The sequence below is a fragment of the Pristiophorus japonicus genome, unplaced genomic scaffold (assembly GCF_044704955.1).
Source record: "Pristiophorus japonicus isolate sPriJap1 unplaced genomic scaffold, sPriJap1.hap1 HAP1_SCAFFOLD_29, whole genome shotgun sequence".
NCBI lineage: Eukaryota > Metazoa > Chordata > Chondrichthyes > Pristiophoridae > Pristiophorus > Pristiophorus japonicus.
In genome coordinates, this window is record NW_027252668.1 from 5,830,526 (window position 1) to 5,858,481 (window position 27,956).

The following is a 27,956-nucleotide window of genomic DNA, read 5'->3' on the forward strand; positions in this document are numbered from 1 at the left end:
GCTGAACATAAACATGGTTCTGAGCGATCTGTGGAATTTAAAATGGGTTCTGCTGAATGATTGTCACTTGTTGCAGCACTCGCTTTCAGCCAGGAGATGGCAGCAACCTCTAACAGTTAGGAGTGTACAGATTGTGTCCACACATCTCGACGGCCATGAGTCTGGTACTACTCGGAGAGTTGGCCAAGCACACTCGCTCCAAGTAAATCTCCACAAATTACTGACAAAAAACCCCAGAAAACACCACGATTCACATACAGGAAACTGACAGATGCAGGTTAAAATCCCAGCTCCAGTGATTCACAACCCTCTGAGTGAACAAATTTCTCCCAATCTCAGTTCTTTTTCATTGTACCAACGCTACCTTACTCTTACACTCCAACCCATTTACATTCAGGGCTAACATACCATTTATCTTCCTAATTGTTTGCTGTAACTGCATGTTAACTTTCTGTGATTCATGTACAAGGACACTCAGATTCCACTCAATAACATTTACTAGTCTTTCTCTTTTAAATAAAGTCAGTTGTTTCATTCATATAAAGTAAAATTCACACTCACATCTCAAAGTCTGAACAATACACAATAAAACCCACACTCACATATCAGTGACTGTCAGGGACAGAGTAAAACACACTCACATAACAGAAACTGACAAGTAGAGAGTAAAACATGCATTTGCATGACAGAAACTGACCAGATACAGAATAAAACCCACACACACATCCCAGAGACAGTGAGACAATGTGAAAATCACACTCACATACTCGAAGCTGACAGGTGTATAATGAAACCCAAATTCGCCGAGCAGAAACTGAAGAAAAAACAACACTCACGTAAATCATATTTCCAAATATGTTTATCAAACTTAGGTGCGCCTTTGTCGAGCTGTGTCAAGTAAATATCCCTTACGTTTGAGAAATTCCTTGACCTGCAAGTCTAAATAAATATTTAATCACTTAACACAATGGTGTAATCAAATTCAGCTGTAAGAAATGGGAGAAGGCCATAAGGCCCCTCGAACCTGCTCCACAATTCAATAGGATCATGGTTGAACAGCCAAAAATCCACGCGGTTACCCTGACAAAGAAATCCAATGCTGGGCCCAGCAAGAGCAAGTAAAGTGGACAAGATTTAAACTAATACCACGTTGGTTCTTTTCAGAGCCACGCACTCTGTCTGTGAAAGGGCTGGTTACTGTCTGAAGAAACTGATCTATTCATCACAATCTTATCAGCTGTGCTTCAGTTGGTAGCACCCTCGCTTCTGAGTCAGAAGGTTGTGGGTTCAAATCCCACTCCAGGGACTTGAGCACAAAAATCTAGGCTGACATATTAGTGCAGTGATGAGGGAGTGCTGCACTGTCGGAGGCGCCATCTATTGGAAGAGACGTTAAACCGAGGTCCGTCGCTCTCTCAGGTGGATGTAATAGATCCCACGGCCACTATGTTGAAGAAGAGCAGGTGTCCCGGCCAATACTTATCCCTCGATCAACACAACACAATGGATTATCTGATCATTATCACATTGCTGTTTGTGGGAGCTTGCTGTGCGCGAAATGTCTGCCGCCGTTCCTACATTACTACAGTGTCTACACTTCAAAAAGCACTTCATTGGCTGCGAAGCACGTTCGGAAGTCTGATGGTCATGAAAGGCGCAATATAAATCCAGGTCACTATTTCTCTACTTGATATTAAATCCCTACGGTTGATAAACTGGGAGATTCCTGACCAGAAGTCACCCTCAGTCAATCTCGGTTATAAACCGGTCAATGTCTGTTGAACATGTAAAAATCCAGATCGATAAACAGAGCAGCGAGTTTGCTGTTCAGATTATTGAATATATACTAAAAGATTTATGAACTTTCCTCATAAGATTTTTGCCTGATAACTGAACAGAAACACACAAAAAAACAGATACAAATCAGGAGGGTTTGTAACAGATGACCTCATTCAAGAATTTGAGATTTTGACGACCAACAAATCTGATTGGTCTCTTTAAACATCCAATCAGAGAGATACAGAACAATGGATATTGACAAGCCAATCACAACCATTGCCTTCGCCCATCCCTCATTAGCATAGGGCTGTGGGCGGAGTGTGGGGCTGCCGATATAATGCGGGCTCGGAGCAGAGTTTCCCCAAATCTGCGCCTGACTGAACGAGACGATGGCTGACGAAAAGAAAACAGGTCCCGCCAAGAAAGGCGCCAAGAAAGTAATCAAGAAAACCTCAGCGAAGAGCGGCAAGAGGCGCAGAAGGTCGAGGAAGGAGAGTTACGCCATCTACATCTACAAAGTGATGAAGCAGGTTCACCCCGACACCGGCATCTCCTCTAAGGCCATGGGCATCATGAACTCGTTTGTGAGCGATATTTTCGAGCGCATCGCGGGTGAGGCTTCCCGCCTGGCCCATTACAACAAGCGCCGCACCATCAGTTCCCGGGAGATCCAGACCGCCGTACGCCTGCTGCTGCCCGGGGAGCTGGCCAAGCACGCCGTGTCGGAAGGGACAAAGGCGGTGACCAAGTACACCAGCTCCAAGTGAGACTGCCCGCTGTCCTGAGAGATCAAACCCCAAACACAACGGCTCTTTTAAGAGCCACCCACAACCTCTCTGAAAGAGCTGCACTCTGTTTCCTGTAATTATTTCCTGAACAAGTATATTTGAGAACTTTTACACTTCCAGCTGTAGATTTAATTTTGAATTCTCAGATATCTGTTTCACTGTCCGGTTCCACCTTAGCGTCGCTGGAATTTTCCGCCAACTATAAACACAGTCCCTGGTCGCCCTTTGCTCTCAGACCCGTTCATTTACACCACCTGCCGAATTAAGAGCTTGTTTTGGGGCTGAGACTCCGATTTCATTCACACATTCTCTCTCGCAAGCCCTTTTCAAGTTTATTTTTCAATTCCTGTTGCGGGTCAGTCCGTTTATTAAGCCGACACTCCCCGCAGTGTAACAACCCAGAATGGGAGTTCTTACAGAGATCAGAACCGGGGCAGTTTGAATACTCTGTCCCTCTTCTCTTTTCACAGAAGAACTCCCAGTTCTGGGCTCACTCCCGCCTTTGCAGGGGATCGATCGATAATCTGTGAAACCCAACTTTTACAAAGATTGAGTTGGAATGTGTCCCGTTACAGAATCGGTGGGGATTGATTCCCGCCCATTAGACAGTTTGAAATACTACCCGAATTTAATCCTGATTGTAACAGCCTGGAACTTGCAAGGGGAATATGTAAAAGACAAAATTAATTAAAACGTGTTGGGAAATCTTTGACTAATGGTGAATTTATATTAACATAATCCGCTATTTTTAAATTTCTTGGCGGGGTTTTTGAATTAAAAATCGTTATTCTGACTGTTGGAGACAGTAATTTCCGCCCTACTTTCATTGGTGGGCTAAACAGACTGTGATTGGTCACCTGAAAAGACCAATGAAATTCATCACCGAGCGACCAATCACAAATTCGCTCCCTGCATTCCTACAGAAGGTATAAGAAAGGCAGATGTGGGAGGAGTTTCTTATTCTTTCTCTGAACGTGTGGATTGTGGAAATGTCTGGGAGAGGAAAAACTGGTGGTAAAGTTCGGGCCAAGGCCAAGTCTCGCTCCTCGCGGGCCGGACTGCAGTTCCCTGTGGGCCGTGTTCACAGGCTCCTGCGAAAGGGGAACTACGCTGAGCGTGTGGGTGCCGGAGCCCCGGTCTACATGGCTGCTGTGCTCGAGTATCTGACCGCTGAAATCCTGGAGCTGGCCGGCAACGCGGCCCGCGACAACAAGAAGACCCGCATCATCCCCAGACACCTGCAGCTGGCCATCCGCAACGACGAGGAGCTCAACAAACTGCTGGGAAAGGTGACCATCGCTCAGGGCGGGGTGCTGCCTAATATCCAGGCTGTGCTGCTGCCCAAGAAAACCGCCAGTGCGGCCAAGAGCAAGTAAAGCGGACATGATTTAATCTAATAACCCAAAGGCTCTTTTCAGAGCCACCCACAGTATCTGTGAAAGGGCTGCTTTCTGTTCTGTGGATAACAACTGTCCCAGATTTAATTTAACATACTTCACTATAATTAAGCTGGAAGTTTTCTTATCAAAAATGAGCCTCAGACGTTCTTAGTTATAAGCTTAACCAACTAGAAGTGTGGATTTTCAAACAGTGCCGCATGTTTGCTGTTAGCCGATATTCGGATCAGTGATTTAATAGAGGGCGACTGGCTTCCGAGAAATACAAAACAGACGGAGACTGTCATGTCTGGGTAAAAGAGACTGTGTATCCCCCCCGCCCGCTCATTGTGACCGGTACACCAGGAGTTCCTCATCGCATTAAAATATTGTGAATATTTAATAATTCCTATATTCCTACAACCACTACACTGGAAAAGTACTTAATTGCCTTTGAGAAGTCTGATGGCCGTGTAAGGCGCTATATAAATCCAAGTGTTTCTTTCCTTTAATTTAATAGCTGAAATAATTTCCCAACAAACTGTCCACACTGCCATCCCCAGGTCACTGCTCTCTCTCTGAGGCGGTGGGTGGCTCTTAAAAGAGCCTTTGTGTTGTGCTGGGTGGAAAGGGTGGAGTTGTTCAGCCGCCGAATCCATAGAGAGTGCGGCCCTGGCGTTTGAGAGCGTACACCACATCCATGGCAGTGACCGTCTTGCGCTTGGCGTGCTCGGTGTAGGTGACGGCGTCCCTGATGACATTTTCCAGGAAAACCTTCAGCACCCCACGTGTCTCCTCGTAGATCAGGCCCGAGATCCGCTTGACACCGCCACGGCGAGCCAGGCGGCGGATGGCGGGTTTGGTGATGCCCTGGATGTTATCACGGAGCACTTTACGGTGCCGCTTAGCTCCGCCTTTGCCCAGTCCTTTGCCTCCTTTACCTCGTCCAGACATGATGATTCTTCACTCAAACTGTCGCTGAGTGAGGAACCATTTGGTCCTGGCTCCTTTTTTATAGAGCCGGCCCCGACCTGACTGAGAAAGCGCAGAGTGAGAGAGGCGGGAAGGGGAGGAGACAGAGTGAGAGATTAAACAGAGAGCGCGGCAGGGGAGGAGACAGAATCAAGATTGAGAGACAGAGCAGAGCGCCGCCTCTGATCTTCCAGCTCCACCTCCAGCTTTCTGCAACCGCCAATTTCGAATTGTTTTCTCCACAATACAACCGATACACAGCGCTCCGCACAAACCCTTACAGACTCGGAATTCATATTCAAGACTTCCAGGGACCAGAAGCTTTTAAATAAGGGCCCGGTACAATTAACAATCAGGAATATTCCCGCCTATATACTCCGTTCCCTGTCAATCTCAGACCTTATTCCATCTCCTCTCACAGACCGGTTCAGCACTTTACAAACACCTTATTCCAGCTGATTTGGAGAATCTGGTGTTTGGGGTTTGAGTTGTGAGGCGGGGTATCGCCGCCAGTCCCACCGTCTCACAGAGACTCTTCCCCCTGAATCTGTGAAATGACAATGTCCAGGAACTGAGACTGGAGCCGGACTCAAACCGCAGTTACAGTGAGGCCTGGGCCGGACATCCCATTCTCTGTGTTTTATTGTAGGCACCGGGGGAGGGGTGGGGAGGGGAGGGGAAGGTGCACACACTGGGAGAGGGGTGGGTGCAGACACTGGGAGAGGGGTGGGTGCAGACACTGGGAGAGGGGTGGGTGCAGACACTGGGGGAGGGGTGGGTGCAGACACTGGGGGAGGGGTGGGTGCAGACACTGGGAGAGGGGTGGGTGCAGACACTGGGGGAGGGGTGAGTGCAGACACTGGGAGAGGGGTGGGTGCAGACACTGGGGGAGGGGTGAGTGCAGACACTGGGGGAGGGGTGGGTGCAGGCACTGGGGGAGGGGCGGGTGCGGACACGGGGGGGGGTGAGGGGAGGGTGCGGACACTGGGTGAGGGGTGGGTGCAGCCAATGCCAACGAGTCACTCGGGATCCCGGGGTCATTTTCAATGATTTCTATCTGGAATCTGAGCCCGGGACAGGGATTATTTGATTCCGGGATCCGCCCTTTTCTGAGAGTCGTGGGTGGCTCTGAGAAGAGCTTTTGGGTTAAAATGTTTAGAAGTTGCCTTTTTATTTACTTTTTGGGCGCTGCTTTCCATACCTTTGCTGATTTGGGCGTGGCCTTGACCCTCGCGTTCTCCACCTTTTTGGCCGCCTTCACTTTCTTGGGGCACTTGAGTTTTTTCGCCGCCGCCTGCTTCCCAGCCGGCCCTTTCACTGTCTTTTTTTTGCTGTTGGCGCCTTCTTGGTGCTTGTTTTCTTGGCTGCTGCTTCCTTTGCTGGAGATTTCGTGGCTGTTGCTTTCTGTGCTGGAGATTTCTTGGCTGCTGCTTTCTGTGCTGGAGATTTCTTGGCTGCTGGCTTCTTCACCTTCTTTCCCACTTTCCCCTGGGGATCTGTATTAGCGATTTTGAATGAGACCGAGGCGCCCGTGCCCTTGATCTGCTTCAGGGAACCATTCATCACATTCTTCTTGATACTGGACCTGATCTGGAAGCCGCGCTTCTCCACATCGACGCCTTTGGCCGCCAGAGCCTTCTTTATCGCGGCCAGGGACGTTCCCCTGCGATCCTTGCCATCAGCCACAACCTTGAGGATCTGGTCGCCCAACCTGGGACCGGCTGGCCCGGAGCGGGGAGCCGCCTTCTTCTTCTTGCTGGGAGCCTTGGTTTGAGCGACGGCGGCAGGAGGAGCCGTTTCGGCGGCTGCAGTATCAGTCATGTCCGCGACTCTGGAAAATCTCTCTGACAGTCAGAGCTGGGTCAGAAATTAAACGAGAGGCGGCGACACAGAGCAACTTAAAGGCAGCGAGCGGACGGGGTGGAGACATCCTGCTATCAGCTCCCGGCCCCTCCAGCCTCTCTGTGTTTCTCTCTCCTCACTAACTCTCCGATTCCAATTCAACTCGGGCCCTCCACATTCCCAGACTGGCCTCTTTCTGTCCCGAAGACCGGCACATGCACAGTATCAGCTCCAGACTGACCGGTGAAGTCCCGTTTTATTCTGAAAGATCCCTTTGAAGAGACAGAAGATGCAGTATCCTCTCTCACTGATATTGTACCAGAGACAGATGCATTATTAATCCCACACTGCGGGACAGTGTCAGAGAGTGAGAGAAACAATGTCACGCATTTATCACTCGCTTGCCTGTTGAACTATCTGCAATCTTGCAGCTCAGGGCCATAAGAACATAACAAATCGGAACAGGAGTAGGCCATTTGGCTCCTCGAGCCTGCTCTGCCATTCAATAAGATCATGGCTGATCTGATCATGGACTCAGCTCCACTTCCCTGCCCCCTCCCCATAACTATTTACTCCCTTATCGTTCAAAAATCTGTCTATCGCCACCTTAAATATATTCAATGGCACAGCCTTCACAGTTGTCTGGGGCAGATAATTCCATAGATTTCCAACCCTCTGAGAGACGAAATTCCTCCTCATCCTAATTTTAAATGGGCGGCCCCTTATTCTAAGACTATGTAACCTAGTTTTCGTTGCCCCATGTGGAAATATCCTCTCTGCATCCACCTTGTCAAGCCCCCTCATTATCTTATAAGTTTCAATAAGATCACCTCTCATTCTTCTGATCTCCAATGTGTACAGATCCAACCTACTCAAACCTATCCTCATAAGTCAACCCCCTCATCTCCGGAATCAACCGAGTGAACCTTCTCTGAACAGCCTCCAATGTAGGTATATCCTTCCTTAAATACGGAGACCAAAACTGTACACAGTACTCCAGGTGTGGCCTTACCAATACCCTGTACAGTTGTCGCAGGATTTCTCTGCTTTTAGACTCTATCCCCCTTGCAATAAAGGCCAACATTCCATTTGACTTCCTGATTACTTGCTGTACCTGCATACTAACTTTTTGTGTTTCATGTACAAGGACCCCCAGGGCTCTCTGAACTGCTGCACGTTGCAATTTTTCTCCATTTAAATTATAATTTTCTTTTCTATTATTTCTGCCAAAATGGATAACCTCTCATTTTCCCACATTATATTCCATCTGGAAGTGGACCTGAGTCTATGATCGGATCAGCCATGATTGTATTAAATGGTGGAGCAGGCTCGAGGGGCCATATGGCCTACTCCTGCTACTATTTCTTATGCTCTTATCTGCCAAATGTTTGCACACTCACTTAGCCTGTCGAGATCCCTTTGCATATCTACTGTGTCCTCATCACAATTTGCTTTCCCACCCATCTTTGTATCATCAGCAAACTTGGCTAAATTAAACTCTGCCCCTTCATCCAAGTCATTAATATTGATTGTAAATAGTTGAGGACCCAGCACCGATCCCTGTGGCACCCCACTCATCACTGTTTGCCAACCATAAAATGACCCATTTATCCTGATTCTCTGTTTTCTGTTAGTTAGCCAATTCTCTGTCCATGCTAATATATTGCTCCCAATCCCATGAGCTTTTATCTTGTGCAGTAACCACTTATGTGACACCCTGTCAAATGCCTGCTGGAAATCCAAATACACCACATCCACAGGCTGCCCCTTATCTACCGTGCTTGTTACATCCTCAACGACCTCCAGCAAATTTATCAAACATGATTTCCCTTTCATAAAACCATGCTGACTCTGTTTGATTGAATCATGCTTTTCCAAATGTCATGCTACTGCTTCCTTAATAATGGACTCCAGCATTTTCACAACAACAGATGTTCGGCTAACTGATATATAGTTTCCTGCTTTTTGTTTGCCTCCTTTTTTGAACATTTGCAATTTTCCAATCTGCTAGGACCTCCCCAGAATCCAGGGAATTTTGGTAGATTACAAACAATGCATCCACTATCTCTACAGCCACATTTCTTAAGACCACAGGATGTAAACCATCAGGTCCAGGGAACCTGTCCGCCTTTAGTCCCATTATTTTACCGAGTACTACTTCATTAGTGACAGTGATTGTAATAAGTTCCTCCCTACCTATAACCTCTTGATTGTGCACTTCGATATTACTCACAGTGAGAGTGTTTAAACTAATCTCGGACTCTTTCTGTCAGATATTTACTCTTGCACGGTCCCAGCAAACAATCCCACTCCCTCGTCCCTCCGATGTTTCTGCAGGATGGCTTTGTGAAGACGGGCTCATGGAGAGAGAAACACTATGCACGGAATGATCCCAAATTGAGCATCTCCAAGGGACAAGGCTCCCAGCTTTAATCATTCTCTGCCCTTGCCCCCCAGGCCAGTTCCTTTGTCAGATTCTGATAAAAATAAATTGGGAAAAGTGCACTTTGATTTTTACAGGCTGAATTATTACAGAGAACTGCGCATGCGCGGTCCAGCCCCGACCCTGTGTGTCGATTCCCAGTGAGCAGAAGAGCGCATGCGCCCTCCCCTCCCCCAGTCCTGCCTGTGATCGCCATTCACTCAGTGAGCGGAAGAAGATGGTTTCAAACAGCCGGGAATGGAGAGCCCGCGGCCCCGGGGTAAGGCAGCGAGCAGCAGCCTCCTTACAGCAGCGCAGCGCTTTGGGAGCGTGTCCGCAGATGGGCACTGAGTCCGGGGAGAGTTCAGGGGGAGTCGGGGGCTGTGTGGAGCAAGAACCAGTGTCAGTGAGTGGGGGGAGGGAGAGGCCATTCTCGGGCTGTGTGTGGACAGTGTGTGTCCAGGGGGAAGGGAGACAGAATGGGCAGAATCTGCTGTTTACAATCATTGCTGCTTTCTCTCTCCTAACCAGGAGTGAACGTTCCTGGTTTAGTTCCGTCGGGGGCTGTTTGTTTGTCAGAGGCAGAGTGGAGCAGGAACTAGTTCCGGAACATGGAGTGAGTGGGGGAAGGGAGAGGCTATTCTCGGGCTGTGTGTGGACAGTCTCTTACTTTCTACTTGATAAAAATGGTCCTCTGATGACTCTGGTTGTAAGCAGTACTTACAGTAGCATCTCATGGTTCTCCGCAGGCCGTTGCACATGAACCAATGAATGTTACTTGGCAGAGTTTGCTTGATGGCTCCTGCATAAGGTTGACACTCGTTAATCGTTTGCACTTCAGTCCCCCGCTCCTGATCTTTGGGCCCCCTGTGCGGAGGAGAGCGGGCAGATCGGAAGGCCTCCTCGTAGGACTGCTTCTGGGCATGGCCAAGGTGGCCATTAACCGGTCCAGGCAGCGGGCGGGTGTTCAGCTCGACTGCCTGCCTCTCTTCCACGGTTATGTTCGAGCCAAGGTGTCCCTGGAGATGGAGCACGCGGTGTTCACCGGTACGCTCGCGGCCTTCTGTGAGAGGTGGGCGCCAGAGGGACTGGAGTGCATCATCCCCCTGGGAACCAAATTTTAATTTGATCCATTTAACACCAAAGTTTAATTTGTCTGTTTTAATGCCGCTTTAATAAGGGGGCACTTGATTTATTGTTTTACTAAAATAGTTGTGTGTATACAGTGTGGGGTAACAGTGAAAGTAAATCACCTCGCTCTTTCAAATCATTGCTGCTTTCTTTCCCCAAATCAATAGTGAATGTTCCTGATTCAGTTCCAATCTCATCGTGTCTGTTGTTCTTGGACAGTGAACAGTGGAAACACAGCCTGACAGTGAGGATGTGAGGAGCTTCACAAAGTGTATCTATTGCAGACACCAGGCGAGGAGTGTGGGAGAAGACATTTCAAGCATCGGTTATTTTGTTTTGGTGCAGTGAGTTGTCCAGAACCGTGTTGCTGGTGATCGAGAGCCTGTCGCTCCCTCAGATACATCAGGATCCGGGCCCTGTGACATTCTGTTAACTACACAGGCCCTCAACTCGGTTTCAACCGACTGAAAACAATTGTTGTACAGCCCAGGTACTATAGTTATATTCCAGGAAAAGATTCAGAATTTTACAAATAGTCCCATCGGAGTGGGAGATATAAACCTGGAGTGTTCCAATCGGGTGGTCCTATTCATGGACCAGTGCTGGGTTTGGGTTGTGTCTGGATGCTGATAACTTACTATAGAACTGTCCTACACACCTTGTGTGGAGAATCTGAGTGCCACTGTACTGCAGTGAGGTCAGACAATGACACTGTTTGTATCGCGGTTTCCCCTCTCCAGATACTTTACTTTATTACAAACAAACATGTTAATTATAACTTTATTTTTTATATTCTCCCACTCACTTGTCCATATCATGACTAATAATGTTCTCGTATTATTATTCTCAGAGAGAAGTACTTCATTGAGCCTGAATAAATGTGATCTTTCCTCCACCCGGAACACAAGGAACAGTGCAGGCAGCTCCTTCTCACACACAGTAAGTATGTTATCACTTACAGAGCGCAGAGACACAGAACTGGCCTCAATCCTATTATCACAGGCAGCAGAAGCAGTCAGTGCCACAGTAATCCACAGTACAAGAGTTACATTGCGAATCTTACATGGAGCAGTAGAATCAGACACTGTTTCATCATTGAAACAGATCAAACTGACATGTAGATTGAACACCCGCACTCACTTGCCAGAAACTGGCAGGTAGAGAATAAAACACACAATCACATCCCTTAATATATAAGTTAGAAAGTAAAAACCATACTCTCAAATCAGAAGCTGACAGGTACAGAGCAAAAGCAATAATCACGTATCAGGAAAGGAGAGATTCAGTATTAAGCCATCTCGAATATACCAGAAAATGACAGGTGCAGAATAAAACCCACACTCCCGTACCATAGACTGACAGATAGAATCTGCAACCCACACCCACATAGATGAAAGTGACACGCACAGAGTAAACTCCACACCAGAGAGTGACAGGTAGAGTGTAAATCCCAGAGTCACATGTCAGAAAACAGAGGTAAAAAGTAAAACTGATACTTGCATTGCAGAATCTGACAGTTTCTGAGCTAAAGACATATTACCATCTCATAAACTGGCAGATGCAGAGTGAAACCCACACACACCTATCAGAAAGGTAAAACCTTTACTCACATATCAGACAAATTCAGGTAGAACATAAAACAGATATTCACGTTCACATACCAGAGACGGGCAGATACAGAGTAAATCCCCGCTCATGTAGCAGGAACTGACAGGTACAGTCTAAAACATACACCCAAATTGCAGGAGCTAATAGGTGCTGATTAAACCCAGACTAACACACCAGAAACTGAGAGGCACAGATTAAACCCTCACATACATACCTAAATCTGACAGTTACAGAAATATACACAGACTCGCATATCAGAGACACATACAGTATAAAGCCCATATTCATGTATCATACATAAAAGCTGACAGTTACAGGTTAAACTACCACTCATAAGCCAGAAACTGACAGGTACAGATTAAACCAACACTCACATATCAGAAACTGACAGGTTCAGAATAAAATCCACAATCACATACCAGAAACTGACCAGTACAGATTAAAACAATACTCATATAGCAGAAACTGACGAACAGATTAAAACACACACTCGTATACTAGAAACCGTCAGGTACAGATTATGCCCACACTTACATCTCAGAAGCTGACAGTTACAGAATACCACCCATACTCACATACCAAAAACTGACAGGTTCAGAATAAAATCCACAATCACATACCAGAAACTGATCAGTACAGATTAAAACAATACTCATATAGCAGAAACTGACGAACAGATTAAAACACACACTCGTATACTAGAAACCGTCAGGTACAGATTATGCCCACACTTACATCTCAGAAGCTGACAGTTACAGAATACCACCCATACTCACATACCAAAAACTGACAGGTACAGGATAAAACACAGTCAAATACCAGAAACTGATATATAGATTAAAGCCACACTCATATACCACATATTAACAAGGACAGATACAATACACACTCATATATTACCAGAAACTGACAGGTACAGGTGCAACCCACACTCATACCTGAAACTTACTTGTACAGATTAAAACCCACATTCACATGACAATAACTGACAGGTACTGATTATACCCCACACTCATATACCAGGTACTTTCAGGTACAGAATAGATACCCATACTCAAGTACCAGAAAGTGACACGTATAGATGTAAGCCACACACATATACCAAGAAGTGACAGGTATAGATTAAACTCCACACTCATATATACCAGAAAATGACAAATACAGAATAAAACCCACACTCGCATCAAAGAGGCAGACAGCTATTGAGTAAATCCAACACTCGCATTGAAGAGTCTAACAGATACAGACTAAGATCCACACTTGCATATCGGGGACTGATAGCTAGAGTAAATCCCCCACACTCACATCAGAATCTAACAGATACAGACTAAAACTCACATTCACAACCCAAAGAGTGACCGCTAAAATAAAGTAAGAAATAAGAGCAGGAATAGGTCATACAGCCCCTCGAGCCAGCTCTATCTTTCAATAATATCTGAACTGAACTTCTATCGCAGCTCCATTTACCCACCTTATACCCATAACCCTTAGTGCCCAAAAACCTCCCGATCTCAGTCTCGAATACAGTCATTGACTGAGCATCCACAGCCCTCTGCAGTAGAGAATTCGAAAGATTCACACCCCTCTGAGTGAACAAGTGTCTCCTCATCTCAGTCCTAAATGACCGAGCCCTTATCGTGAGTCTATCGCTCCTAGTTCTACACTCCAGCCAGGGGAAGCAGCCTCTCAGCATCTACCCTGTAAATCCCCCTCAGAATCTGATGTTTTATTGAGATCACCTCTCATTCTTCACATCTCCAAGGGTATAGGCCCAAAACTTTTACCTTCCTAATTGCTTCCTGTTCCTGCACATTAACTTTCTGTGATGTGTTTACTAAGACACTCAACTCCCTCATTTACTAGACAACCCCCTCATCTCAGGAATCAACCCCGTGAACCTTCTCTGAACTGTCTCCAATGGAAGTATATCCCTCCTTAAATAAGACCAAAACTGTACGCAGTACTCCAGGTGTGGTCTCACCAATGCCCTGTACAGTTGTAGCAGCACTGCTCTGCTTTGATACTCTAACCCCTTTGCAATAAATGCCAACATTCCATTGGCTTTCCTAATTACTTGCTGTACCTGCATACTAACTTTTTGTGTTTCATGTACAAGGACCACAGATCCCTCTGTACCTCAGCATTTTATCATCTCTCCCCATTTAAATAATAATTTGCCTTTTTATTTTTCCTACCAAAGTGGAAAACCTCACATTTTCAAACATTATACTTCATCTGCCAAATTTTTGCCCACTCACTTAGCCTATCGATATCCTGTTGCAAATTCTTTGCCACCTCATCACAATTTGCTTTCCCACCAATCTTTCTGTCATCAACAATTTGGCTACATTGCACTCGGTCTCTTTATCCAAGTCATTAATATAATGCAATTAATTAATAAATTAATACAGTATAAAAAGTTGAGGCTCCAGCACTGATCCCTGTAGCACCCCACTAGTTACAGTTACATTGTGCCAACCTGAAAATGACCCGTTTATCCCGACTTATTCTTTAGCCAATCCTCTATGCATGTTGATATATTACCCCTAACCCCCTGAGCGCTTATCTTGTGCAGTGACCTTTTATGTAGCACCTTGTCAAATGCCTACTGGAAATCCAAATACACTGTACACAACATCTACTGGTTTCCCTTTATCTACCCTGCTCATTAAATCCTAAATTCTCTTTCATAAAACCATGCTGACTCTGCTTGACTGTATTATGATTTTCTAAATGTCCTGCTATTGCTTCCTTAATAATGGACTGCAGCATTTTCCCAATGACCGAAGTTTGGCTAACTGGTCTATAGTTTCCTGCTTTCTGTCTCCCTCCTTTCTTAAATAGGGGCATTATGTTTGCGGTTTACCAATTTGATGGGACCTCTCCAGAATCCAGGATGCATTGATTGTAACCTACCAATTTTGGTAGGTTACAATCAATGCATCCAATATCTCTGCAGCCATGTCTTTTAAGACCTTAGAATGCAGGCCATCAGATCCAGGGGGCATGTCCACCTTTACACCCATTAATTAGCCTAGTACTTTTTATCTAGTGATCATGATTGCTTTAAGTTTACCCCCTCTAAATAGCCCCTTGATTATCAGTTATTTTAGTGTCTTCTACCATGAAAAACAATACAAAATATTTGTTCCAAGTCTCTGCCATTTCTCTGTTTCTCATTATTAACTGCCCAGTCTCATTGTCTAAGAGACCAACTTTTACTGTAGCTATACCTGTAGAAGCTCTTACTGTCTGTTTTTATAATTCTTGCTAGTTTACTCTGGTAATCTATCTTCTCACTTTATTAATTTTAGTCATCCTTTGCTGGTTTCTAAAAATTTTCCAATCCTCTGACCTTCCATTATTCTTTGCAACATTTGTATGCCTTTGTTTTCAATTTGATGCCATCCTTTACTTCCTCGGTTAGCCATGGATGGTTGATCCTTCTCTTAAGAGTCCTTCTTTCTCACTGGAATATATATTTGTTGACAGATATGAAATATCTCCTTAAATGTTTGCCACTGCTCAACTACCATCTTACCCTTTAGTCTATTTTCCCAGTCCACTTTAGCTAACTCTGCCTTCATATTTTTGTAATTGCCTTTATTTAAGTTCAGGACACTAGTTTGAGATTCTCACCCTCAAACTGAATTTGAGATTCTAACATGCAATGATCACTCTTCCCAAGAGGATCCTTTACAATGAGATTATTAATTAATCCAGTCTCATTACATATTACCAAATCTAAAATAGTCTGCTCCCTGGTTGGTTCCACAACGTATTGTTCTAAGAAACCATCCCGAATACACTCTATGAACTCTTTCTCGGGACTACATTTACCAATTTGATTTATCGATCAATATTAAGATTAAAATCACCCATGATTATTGCCGTATCTTTCTTGCAAGCCTCCATTATTTCTTCATTTATAGTCTGTGCTACAGTGTAGCTAGTGTTAGAGGGCCTATAGATCACTCCCACCAGTGACTTATTTTCCTTATTATTTCTTATCTCCACCCATACTCCCATACCAGAGTTGCAGATACAAAATAAAATTGAATCTCACATATCAGAAACTGACAGGTAAAATAAAACTTACACTTAGATACTGACAGATACAGAGTAAATGCCACATTCGTGTTCTAGCGAAAGATACATAGTGTAAATTACTAACTCACTAATTTGAAATTAACAGTTGCAGAATCAAGCACCCAATCACATACCAGAAAGTGACATGTACAAAGTAAAACCCACACTCACACAACAGATACTGACAGATAGAGTAAAGACCATCCTCACTTACCAGTTATTGACTGGAACAGGGTTATAGCATCTTGCCCTTCCCTGAAACTGACAGATACAAAGCAAAAGCAACTTCCAATTATGCAGAAACTGGCAGTTATAGGGTCGGACACTCACTAACATATCAGAACATAACAAGTACAGAATAAAATCCAGACTCCCATAACAGATACAGAGAAAAGCATATACGCACATATCAGAGACAGACAGATACAGTGTGAACTCACACTCACAAACCAGAGACACATAGATACAGAGTGAAACTCACACTCACATACCAGAGACAGATAGGTACAGAATGAACTCACACTCACATACCAGAGACAGATAGGTGCAGAATGAACTCACACTCATATAAGAACATAAGCAATAGGAGCAGGAGTTGGCCATTTGAGGAACAGGATAAAGCTTCATTTGGAAAGACATGGATTAATCAAGGACAGTCAGCATGGATTTGTTAAGGGAAGGTCATGTCTGACTAACTTGATTGAATTTTTCGAAGAGGTAACCAGGAGGATCGATGAGGGCAGTGCATGTGATGTTGTTAGATCTCTTAATTTCCAATGAAATACGAACTCCGATGGTAGTTTTAACTTTTTAATCTTGGCAGAGAGCAACAAACTGCTGGCTGATTGCCAGTTCCTTTGTCTTACTGAAACCACATGGTCAAAATGGCTGTATATATGCCTGGATCAATTTACAGAAAAGAACTCTCCTTCTTTGACCTTATTGGCTCAATACCCAAGGTCCTAAAATGTCAAGGTGATTGATGAGTTAATGCAACATGCTGAGCAGCACGTAGTAGCTTTGACTTGGGGGTCTGTGAATTTTCAAAGCATGTCTAAATGAGCCTGTTTGAATACTCTATCAATCCCCCCTTTGATTCTTTCACAAACTGAATCATAAAACTTCAGGTATCACTGGTTAAACATTCTACAAAATAATTTCATACATGTTAATAGAGTTTCCTTCTAAAATTTGTTGATGTGTTTTGCCACATGTCCGGACTAGTAGCTTCCATACAAATTTAAACCAACCCGAGTTCCATCGTGGCCACAATGGAAGTCTGGTTTTAGTAGGTTAATTAACCTTATTCCAATTTAATCCAAATCAGTATCTTAATTCAATCAGTAAACAACCTTTTCTTAAGCATAACATACCCCTGTGCCACGTACAGACGGTCTGCTGGGACCTGCAAGGTGTCTCACCTGCGGGACAGCAACTACAGCCACCTGGTCGCAACAACATTTAATCAACATAAACAAACAATATAAAAGTAAAACAATTACAACAAATAGAATTAAACCTTCCACCAATGAAGTTCCTGTTGAACCTAGCCATTCAGTGGCTCCACTCCTCAAAGTGAATGATGGGGGTTGCTTAAATTTTTCTACCTCCTTTTGGATATGCTCCGCTAAGTTGGTAATTTCTTCGGAGCTATCTGGAATATATGTGCAACACTCAGTTCCGAGTAGGGCGCAAGTACCTCCCTTTTCAGCCAGGATGTAATCAAGGGCCAGTCTATTCTGTAGGGCTACTGTGCGGATTGCTACCATTTCTGCATTGATTTTAACTAGGGCCTCTGAGGTATCATTGGCTACCCGTTCCACAATGGATGCCATGTTAATGGATTCCCTTGCCAGTTTGGCGGTCCCATATCCGGGGATCAGAATGGCAAAGAACCTCTCTGTTTCTGTGATAACTCTCTTAGGACGGTGTAAATGTTCCGACAGTGACTTTATATGAGACATATAAGGCACAATGTAGGCTAAATAGCAGGATTCCATCCAATTCTGGGGCAGCCAAGGGTAGGCCTTGTGGCCACACACCCAATAGGTGCCATTATAGGCAATGAATGTTAGCTGTTTCTTTGTCAGCAACACTCCAGGGCCAGTCCAGGCTTTTCCATCTGTTTTATTCAGAATCCCCGTTACGTTAAAAATTCCCACATCGGCCCAGTTTGGACGGTTCCATGGCTTGATTTTATTATAATTCCGGGAGCAGTTACTATACCCCATATTTTGGCCTCCTTTGATGTTTCTAATCAGACAGACCGATTCCCCCGGTCTTCCTATTCCCGTTGTATTAGTGATAACAAAAAATGGGGGCCGTTTGGAATTATTGTAGCACGGTTGGTATCCCCCTTCAAAGGTAGTCAGATTGTAACCTGCTGACTTCCATTTACGTGCCCAGTTTTCCGTATCCTGAAATGCATTGCCTGTTTTATTTTGATTAATTATCCACTCAGCCATTTCCGAGATATTCAAGGGAACTGGCCTCAAGGGAATCCCTCCCTTTGAGTGAATAGGAATATACGAACACACCCAACAACTAGAAATGTTACCTTGTTTGGCATAAATGTATGACATATTATAAAAAGGTATTTACATGTAATTCCCTTGCTACCCTACTATTTCCCTTTGGTGCAGAGGGTCGGCCAGTAAGAAGTAGGCCTATGCCTAGGATACCTACAATCAATAATACAGTACATTTATACATTTTTGCAAAAAGTAATTGTCCTTATTAGATTTCAGCTTTAGTTACAGGTGCTTGTTTAACGTGTGAAGCATGGATCCAGGCTTTCTTTCCTTGGACGTTAACAGCTGCCTGGGTGGTCAATAACACTTGATAAGGTCCCTCCCACTTGGCACCCAAAGGTTCTTTATACAACTTTTTCACATACACCCAGACTCCCGGGATGATGTCGTGTCCTCCTTCGGGTGGATTACCCAAGCTGCCGATACCTGTCGGGAAACAGAACTAATAGCAAAGTGTCACCCATTAAGTGAACATCAGCTTTCCATAAGTCGATAGTTCCTGGCAACTACATGGGTCTTCCTGTTATAATTTCAAATGGGCTTAGACCTGTAGTTCTGTTCAGGGTTGCCCTAATGCTACATAGCACTATTGGTAGTGCCTGGGGCCATGGTGTTCCTTCAATTCTTCTTTCTTCAAAGTTCTAATTGACTATGTCACCCAACCATCCTCAAAATGCAACGATGAATCTACTTGGATTAGAACGTCCATTCCCAAAAGGGGTTGATCTACTGGGCCTATCCAGACCGGCGTGGTTAGTTCATGTGGACCCAGCCTGAAAAGTACCGGTGTTGTCCTTTTAATTTCCATTTTATGGCCTCCAACTCCATAGGCTGTATGTACCCTACCATCCAATGGCAAAAAGTCTCCATATTGTAGGGCTAAGCATGTTAATTCCGCCCCTGTGTCTAAAAGACAGTCCACATGCTTATCGCCCACCCTCAGTTATATATAGCCCATCTCCCCTTTGTTGTATTAGTGCGAGGAGGGCAGCCAGGGTGGGCTCTAATCGTTTTTTGCTATCCCAAGTAACTCCTTCTGTTGTTGTATTGCCAGTCGCTTAAATGCTTCTATGAGGTCGTTATCTTGTGACAAGCCTGGCTTGTTGGCTGAATTGTATCCCTGGCTGCGTCCTCTTCCCCAGCCACGATCTTTCTGATTTGCCCTGCACGTCTTGGCCCAGTGACCTTCTTTCCCACAATAATGACATTTTCCGGGTAATTTTCCTAATAACTGTTTATCGGAATCCTGGGATTTCCATCCCATAGCCTGAACAGCTCGGACTTTAACTCCCATATCCCGATCTAATTGGTTACATCGATCCACCAATGCTGCAAAGGTAGTTCCTCTACCTTCCCAGTCCGGTAACACTACCTTAAGCATTTTGGACAGTTCTGGCTTTAGACCTGCCACGAAAGCTGCTTTCAGGGGTCCAAACACTTGTTCATCCAATTCCTCATCCGTATTATTCATACCCGAATGTTCTAGCCACGTGCATCTAAACCGCTCGTCATACTCCAGGACCTCCTCTGTTCCTTTCTGTTGGCAGGCTGCAATTTTTCCCCAGTCTGTCTTAGCTGGACTGAAGGCTTGCAGCCAGTGTTTAATCACCTCCCATCTTGCATCTAATTCTTGCTCATTCTGCCCCAAAGCTTCATCTACCTTGTCGTGCAATTTTCTTCCCTGTGTTTTTGGCACCATTATGGTCAAAATTTGCACTCTGTCCCAGGGATGAAGTTGATATATATTTCTTAAGCGGTCCAATTGGTCCCACGTTTTTACTCCCCCTTTCTTTGGATTGGGCAATTCCTTGGACCATTTATCAATTTTCTCTGGGTCTGCCGGAGCATGAACTAAATATTCTGCATACACCCTTCTCTTTGTTTTTTTGGTTCCGCCCTCATCCGCAGTCTCTTCTGATTTGACTACAACTCATCTTTTTTTAAACGGGGCAAAGTGCACCCCTAATTCATCATCCTCCGACACTGTATTGTCGGAGGATTCAGAATCCGTATCTATTCCTCGGTCGTGTCTTCGGGTTTGCGCTTTTAATTTATCCAAACATGGATACCCTGGGAATTGATCAATACATTTTCCTTTTCCTATTACTGTCTCTTGACCTAATGATTTTTTCCATTCTTTAATTTCACCTTTAAGATCTTTAACTTCCGCTTCCAGCTTTTCAAGTTCAAGCTTTTTCTGTCGCAGCTGTGCACAAACTGCTTGCAATTGATCCTTTGTACTGGTCAGTTCTTGATCATGTTGGGAACGCATTATAATTTCATTCCGCTTTTGAATCTGGCCCATACCGCTAGGGACCATCTAGTTCGCTCTTTATTTTTCATACGGGTCGTTTTTCCCCAGAACCTTTTAATCTCGTCCAAGGACCATTGTCCTTTGGAGGTTCCGTACTTTTGTTCGATCTTAATACAGGTTTTAGATAAGTTGAATTGTTGCTCTATGTATTCTTTCAACTGTTCGAGAATTAAATCGAGCGAAACTTCAGGTGGTGCTTGCCCACCTTTAACAGTTGTAGGCAATTCTTTGCTCTTATCTCCTGCTGCCATTTCTTTACTGGGGTCTCGAGCCGTAAGCTTTCCCAGCCAATCAATAGGTCGGTGATTAATTAACTAACACACCGTCGAAGTTTAGACGTCTATGGGACCTCGAGCCGACTACCAACCGGAGGGTTCGCAAACCGGAGGCTTTCGGAATCGCATGGAAGGAGAGACGAATTTAGACTTTTGACCGAGGACTTTTTTTTTTAAAAAGAGGTGTCCTTACCTCAGTATGTAGGTCCGATGTCCAAAATTCAGTTTCTTTCCTCAGCGATCCTGTTCGCAGCGCCAAAATTGTTCGATCTCTTAATTTTCAATGAAATACGAACTCTGATGGTAGTTTTAACTTTTTAATCTTGGCAGAGAGCAACAAACTGCTGGCTGATTGCCAGTTCCTTTGTCTTACTGAAACCACATGGTCAAAATGGCTGTATTTATGCCTGGATCAATTTACAGAAAATAACTCGGCTTCTTTGACCTTATTGGCTCAATACCCAAGGTCCTAAAATGTCAAGGTGATTGATGAGTTAATGCAACATGCTGAGCAGCATGTAGTAGCTTTGACTTGGGGGACTGTGAATTTTCAAAGCCTGTCTAAATGAGCCTGTTTGAATACTCTATCAGATGTAGTGTATATGGATTTTAACAAAGCTTTTGATAAGGTCCAACATGGCCAACTGGTCACGAAAGTAAAAGCCGATGGGATGCAGGGCAAAGTGGCAAGTTGGATCCAAAATTGGCTCAGACGCAGAAAGCGAAGGGTAATGGTTGATAGGTGTTTTTGTGACTGGGAGGATGTATCCAGTGGGGTTCCGCAGGGCTCAGTGCTGGGTCCCTTGCTTTTTGTGGTATATATCAATGACTTGGACTGGAATGTTGTGGGTATGATTAGGAAGTTTACAGCTGACAGTAAAATAGGCTGTGTGGTTGATAATGAAGAAGAAAGCTGTGGATTGCAGGAAGATATCAATGTACTGGTCAGGTGGGTGGAACAGTGCCAAATGGATTCAATCCAGAGAGGTGTGAGGTCATGCATTTGGGGAGGGCTAACAAGGCAAGGGAATACACATTAAATGGTACAACACTGAAAAGTGTAGAGGAACAAAGGGACCTTGGAATACATGTCCACGGATCCCTGAAGGTAGCAGGCCAGGTAGATAAGGTGGTTAAGAAGGCATGTGGAATACTTGCCTTTATTAGTCGAGTCATAGAATACAAGAGACAAGGAGGTTATGCTTGAACTGTATAAAACACTGGTTAGGCCACAGCTGGAGTACTGTGTGTAGTTCTGGTCACCACATTACAGTAAGGTGTGATGGCACTGGAAAGGGTGCAGAGGAGATTTACAAGAATGTTGCCTGGACTGGAGAATATTGGAAATGAGGAAAGATTGGAGAGAGGAGGCTGAGGAGAGACCTGATTGAGGTGTATAAAATTATAAGGGTTCTGGATAGAGTGGAAAGGAAGGACTTGTTTCCCTTGGCAGAGGGGTCGACAACCAGGGGACATAGATTTAATGTAATTGGGGGGAGGTTTAGAGGAGATACGAGGGGAAATGACTTCACCCAGCGGGTAGTGGGGGTCTGGAACACACTGCCCGAAAGGGTGGTAGAGGCAGAAACCCTCACGACATTTAATACTTGGATGTGCACTTAAAGTGCCGTAACCTTCAGGGCTATGGACCAAGAGCTGGAAAATGGGATTAGGCAGGATAGCTCTTGGTCGGCCGGCGCGGACGCAATGGGCCAAAATGGCCTCCTTCCATGCTGTAAATTTCTATGATTCTATGATTTGCCCCTCGAGCCTGCTCCGCCATTGAATTAGATCATGGCTGATCTTCTACCTCAATTCCGTTGCCCGCACTATCCCCCTATCCCTTGGTTCCCTTAGTATCAAACAAAATGTCAATCTCAATCTTGAATACACTCATCACCTGAGCATCCACATCCCTCTGGAGTAGCGCATTCCAAAGATACACAACCCTCTCAGTGAAGACATTTCTCCTCATCTCAGATCTAAATGGCTGAGCCCTTACTGTGAGTCTAACACTCCGAGTTCTGGACTGTCCATCCAGTGGAAGCAGCCTCTTAGCATCTACCCTGTCAATCCCCCTCAGGGTCTTATATGTTTCAATAAGATCACCTCTCATTCTTCTCATCTCCAAGTGTATAGACCCACATCTTTCACCTTCCTAAGTGCTTGCTGCACCAACATGTTAACTTTCAATGTTTTACGTACTATGGCACTCAAGTCTCTCTGAATTGCAACATTTACTAATCTCTCAGGTTTTAAACAATATTCTGGTTTTCTATTCATATAAAGTAAAACCTCTACTCCTACCAGAAACTGGCAGATACAGAGGAATACCCACACTCGCATCTCAGAGCCTGTCAGATACAGAGTAATACCCGCACTCGCGTACCAGAAAATGAGAATTACAGAATAAAACCCACAAATTTAATTCCAGAGACAGACAGATACAGAGTAAAACCCACATTCTCATTTCAGACACTGACAGGTACATCATAAAACCTACATTCACAGACCAGAAAGAGAAGATACTGGAAAAAAAAAATAATACTCACAAAGCAGGGACTGACGGATAAAGACTAAAACTCAAACTCACATAAATCCCTCTCTTCCACAGCAGAAATTGACAGGTAGAAAAGAAAACCCACACTCATGTAGTGGTAAATGAATGGTACAGAGTAAAACTCACTCACACATCAGAAACTGACAGGTACAGAGTGGAACCCACATTCACAAACCAGAAACTGACAGTTACAGCGTAAAACCCACTCTCACTTTTCACAACCTGACAGTTAGAGTAAAACACAGATTTGCATATCAGAAACTGACAGGTAGATTAAGTCCCACATTCGCAAACAGAAACTGATAGATACAGTGTAAGCCATACACCCACTTAGCTGAAATCAGCTGGTACATAATAAAATGCGCACTCACACACCAGAACTGGTACAGAGTGAAACTCACTCACATACCAGAGACAGATAGATACAGAGTGAAACTCACACACTCTGTGTTGTACCATTATTTTATAAAAGGACGATAGCAGAATGAATAAATCGACTAAATTAACGCTGTGGTTTCCTCTTAAAAGAGCCGTTGCTTTTTTAAAGCTTTTTCCTGTGTTGTGAATTTATTTGCAATGGTCACCGCCTTAGTCCAATTCCGACACGGCGTGCTTGGCCAGCTCCCCGGGCAGCACTAGACTCACAGCGGTCTGGGTGTGCACACAATCCACAACAGCCAAACTATTGGAGGTTGGTGCCATCTCCTGGCTGCCAGCCAGTAGTGCAACAAGATAACCATCCATCAGTAACTGTTTTAAGCTGGAGACAAATAACCTGAACACCTTGTTTACGTTCAGATTACAATGATTGCAGTTAGTGCTGACTAAAGTTCTAAAGACCCATGGTGAGTGGTCTGTCAATACAGAGGTTTACATGTTAAACTTAGTGTGATGGTGCTATAGTGGTGAGCATAGCTGTCTTCCCAGGGATTGACTTGGGTTTCATTCTCGGCCAGCACAAACAGGCTCCATTTAATACAGTTTATGTCACCATGTCGCAGTTTAGAACCGAACACGAGTGCCTTCCAACAAATGCCATTTCTCTAACATTTACAAAGCACATTCATCATCCATTTATTTATCACATAAAATTGAGGTTTCATTTATTTTTGGTGATAACTATTGTTTAATCTATCGGGGACTGAAGAAAAAGTAACTGGGGTGAGGACTCAGTCCAGACTTTAAACTAATAAATGGGGTGAGGGCTCGGTCCAAGCAAGATTACTATTCATAACATAACATAAGAATTAGGAACAGGAGGAGGCCATCTAGCCCCTTAAGTCTGCTCCGCCATTCAACAAGATCATGGCTGATCTGGCCGTGGACTCAGCTCCACTTACCCGCCCGCTCCCCGTAACCCTTAATTCCCTTATTGGTTAAAAATCTATCTATCTGTGATTTGAATACATTCAATGAGCTAGTCTCAACTGCTTCCTTGGGCAGAGAATTCCACAGATTCACAACCCTCTGGGAGAAGAAATTCCTTCTCAACTCGGTTTTAAATTGACTCCCCCGTATTTTGAGGTTGTGCCCCCTAGTTCTCATCTCCCCGACCAGTGGAAACAACCTCTCTGCCTCTATCTTGTCTATCCCTTTCATTATTTTAAATGTTTCTAGAAGATCATCCCTCATCCTTCTGAACTCCAACGAGTAAAGACCCAGTCTACTCAATCTATCATCATAAGGTAACCCCCTCATCTCCGGAATCAGCCTCGTGAATCCAAAGCTAGTATATCCTTCCTTAAGTAAGGTGACCAAAACTGCACGCAGTACTCCAGGTGCGGCCTCACCAATACTCTGTACAGTTGCAGCAGGACCTCCCTGCTTTTGTACTCCATCCCTCTCGCAATGAAAGCCAACATTCCATTCGCCTTCCTGATTACCTGCTGCACCTGCAAACTAACTTTTTGGGATTCATGCAGGAACTCCAAAAGAGTTTCATGCACAAGGACCCCCAGGTCCCTCTGCACCGCAGCATGTTGTAATTTCTCCCCACTCAAATAATATTCCCTTTTACTGTTTTTTTACCCAAGGTGGATGACCTCACACTTTCCGATACTGTATTCCATCTGCCAAACCTTAGCCCATTCGCTTAACCTATCTAAATCTTTTTGCAGCCTTTCTGTGTCCTCCACACAACCTGCTTTCCCACTAATCTTTGTGTCATCTGCAAATTTTGTTACACTACACTCTGTCCCCTCTTCCAGGTCATCTATGTATATTGTAAACAGTTGTGGTCCCAGCACCGATCCCTGTGGCACACCACTAACCACCGATTTCCATCCCGAAAAGGACCCATTTATCCCGACTCTCTGCTTTCTGTTCGCCAGCCGATTCTCTATCCATGCTAATACATTTCCTCTGACTCCGCGTACCCTTATCTTCTGCAGTAACCTTTTGTGTGGCACCTTATCGAATGCCTTTTGAAAATCTAAATACACCACATCCATCGGAACACCTCTATCCACCATGCTCGTTATATCCTCAAAGACTTCCAGTAAATTAGTTAAACATGATTTCCCCTTCATGAATCCATGCTGCGTCTGTTTGATTGCACTATTCCTATCTAGATGTCCCGCTATTTCTTCCTGAATGATAGTTTCAAGTATTTACCCCACTACAGATGTTAAACTAACCGGCCTATAGTTAACTGCCTTTTGTCTGCCCCCTTTTTTAAACAGAGGCGTTACATTAGCTGCTTTCCAATCCGCTGGTACCTCCCCAGAGTCCAGAGACTTTTGGTAGATTATAACGAATGCATCGGCTATAACTTCCGCCATCTCTTTTAATACCCTGGGATGCATTTCATCAGGACCAGGGGACCTGTCGACCTTGAGTCCCATTAGCCTGTCCAGCACTACCCACCTCGTGATAGTGATTGTCTCAAGGTCCTCCCTTCCCACATTCCTGTCACCAGCAATCTTTGGCATGGTTTTTGTGTCTTCCACTGTGAAGACCAAAGAAAAATAATTGTTTAAGGTCTCAGCCATTTCCACATTTCCCATTATTAAATCCCCGTTCTCATCTTCTTAGGGACCAACATTTACTTTAGTCACTCTTTTCCGTTTTATATGTCTGTAAAAGCTTTTACTATCCGTTTTTATGTTTTGCGCAAGTTTACCTTCGTAATCTATCTTTCCTTTCTTTATTGCTTTATTGCAGTGACCAGTTGTAATTGGAGGGAAGGTGTCCCAGCACCGTGCTTACATTCTGATTAAAATGATTGCTCAGCAATTTATTTGTCCCGCTGAAGACCCGTAAGAAGCAGTTTGTCTGCAAATACAAAATGACTGATGTGTGGGCGATGGTGGTATAGTGCTGAGCATAGCTGCCTTTCAAGCAGTTGAACCGGGTTCAATTCTTGGCCATCGCAACCGAGGTCAGGTCAGAACTGAATTATGGGATCTTGCAGCAGGATTTTACAACAAGGCAATTGTCAATCCCATTTGTAAATTAAAATTAAAAAAATGAAACTAAAAGGGACTTCAAACTAATAAATGAGTGCTCAGTGAAAAACTATAGTAAAAATGGTCGTTAAATATCCAAAAAATGGGTGAAGAGCAGAGTTCGGGTCCCAAACAGTGCCAAGGATACTCCAAGTGAAGGTAATAGTAAAACAACGAATGTAGTTACAGCAGCAGTGACAGATAAGAAAGGTGTTGAATTAAACGGTATGAGATAGGCGGCATCAATTCTCAATTAAGCAGAAACTGTCAGGTACAGAGGAAGACCCACACTCACATTTCAGAAACTGGCAGATAAATAGAGAAAATCGCATCCTCACAGACCAGAGACAGATATATACAGAGAAGATCCCACTCTCTCACACCAGAGACAGATATATACAGGGAAAATCACACCCTCACAAACCAGAGACAGATATATACAGGGAAAATCCCACCCTCACATACCAGAGACAGATATAAGCGTGGAAAATCTCACCCACACACAACAGAGACATGTATATACAGAGAAAATCCCACGTTCACACACCAGAGACAGATATATACAGGGAAAATCCGAGCCTCACATACCAGAGACAGATATATTCATAGAAAATCCCACACTCACTCACCAGAGACAGATATATACATAGAAAATACCACCCTCACACACCAGAGACAGATATATTCAGGGAAAATCCCACCCTCATATACCGGAGACTGCATATATACAGGGAAAATCCCACCCTCACATACCAGAGACAGATATATACAGGGAAAATCCCACTCTCACATACCAGAGACAGATATATACAGGGAAAATCCC

General features: G+C 44.4%; 3 protein-coding genes and 1 long non-coding RNA gene across 4 annotated transcripts; 3 read left to right on the forward strand and 1 right to left on the reverse strand.

Moving 5' to 3' along the window:
- The first annotated feature begins 2,168 nt into the window (after nucleotides 1-2,168).
- On the forward strand, nucleotides 2,169-2,677 carry LOC139248185 (histone H2B 1.2-like). Its single transcript, XM_070871924.1, has one exon. It carries the CDS (start codon nucleotides 2,169-2,171, stop codon nucleotides 2,544-2,546), a length of 378 nt encoding a protein of 125 aa, XP_070728025.1. The 3' UTR covers nucleotides 2,547-2,677.
- Nucleotides 2,678-3,556: 879 nt separating this feature from the next.
- Nucleotides 3,557-3,943, forward strand: LOC139248252 (histone H2A.J-like). The gene has a single exon (XM_070872010.1). The coding sequence runs from the start codon at nucleotides 3,557-3,559 to the stop codon at nucleotides 3,941-3,943; it is 387 nt and encodes a 128-aa protein (XP_070728111.1).
- A 2,286-nt stretch (nucleotides 3,944-6,229) lies between these two features.
- Nucleotides 6,230-6,736, reverse strand: LOC139248159 (histone H1-like). Its single transcript, XM_070871904.1, has one exon. It carries the CDS (start codon nucleotides 6,734-6,736, stop codon nucleotides 6,230-6,232), a length of 507 nt encoding a protein of 168 aa, XP_070728005.1.
- Nucleotides 6,737-9,374: 2,638 nt separating this feature from the next.
- On the forward strand, nucleotides 9,375-27,166 carry LOC139248199 (uncharacterized). Its single transcript, XR_011591000.1, has 4 exons — nucleotides 9,375-9,459; nucleotides 10,530-10,800; nucleotides 11,161-11,249; nucleotides 26,850-27,166. It is a non-coding gene; the product is annotated as an uncharacterized lncRNA (long non-coding RNA).
- The last annotated feature ends 790 nt before the right edge of the window (nucleotides 27,167-27,956 follow it).

Coding starts and splice junctions, on each gene's coding strand:
- LOC139248185 (XM_070871924.1), top strand. CDS start 2,169: ATGGCTGACGAAAAGAAAACAGGTCCCGCCAAGAAAGGCGCCAAGAAA.
- LOC139248252 (XM_070872010.1), top strand. CDS start 3,557: ATGTCTGGGAGAGGAAAAACTGGTGGTAAAGTTCGGGCCAAGGCCAAG.
- LOC139248159 (XM_070871904.1), bottom strand. CDS start 6,736: ATGACTGATACTGCAGCCGCCGAAACGGCTCCTCCTGCCGCCGTCGCT.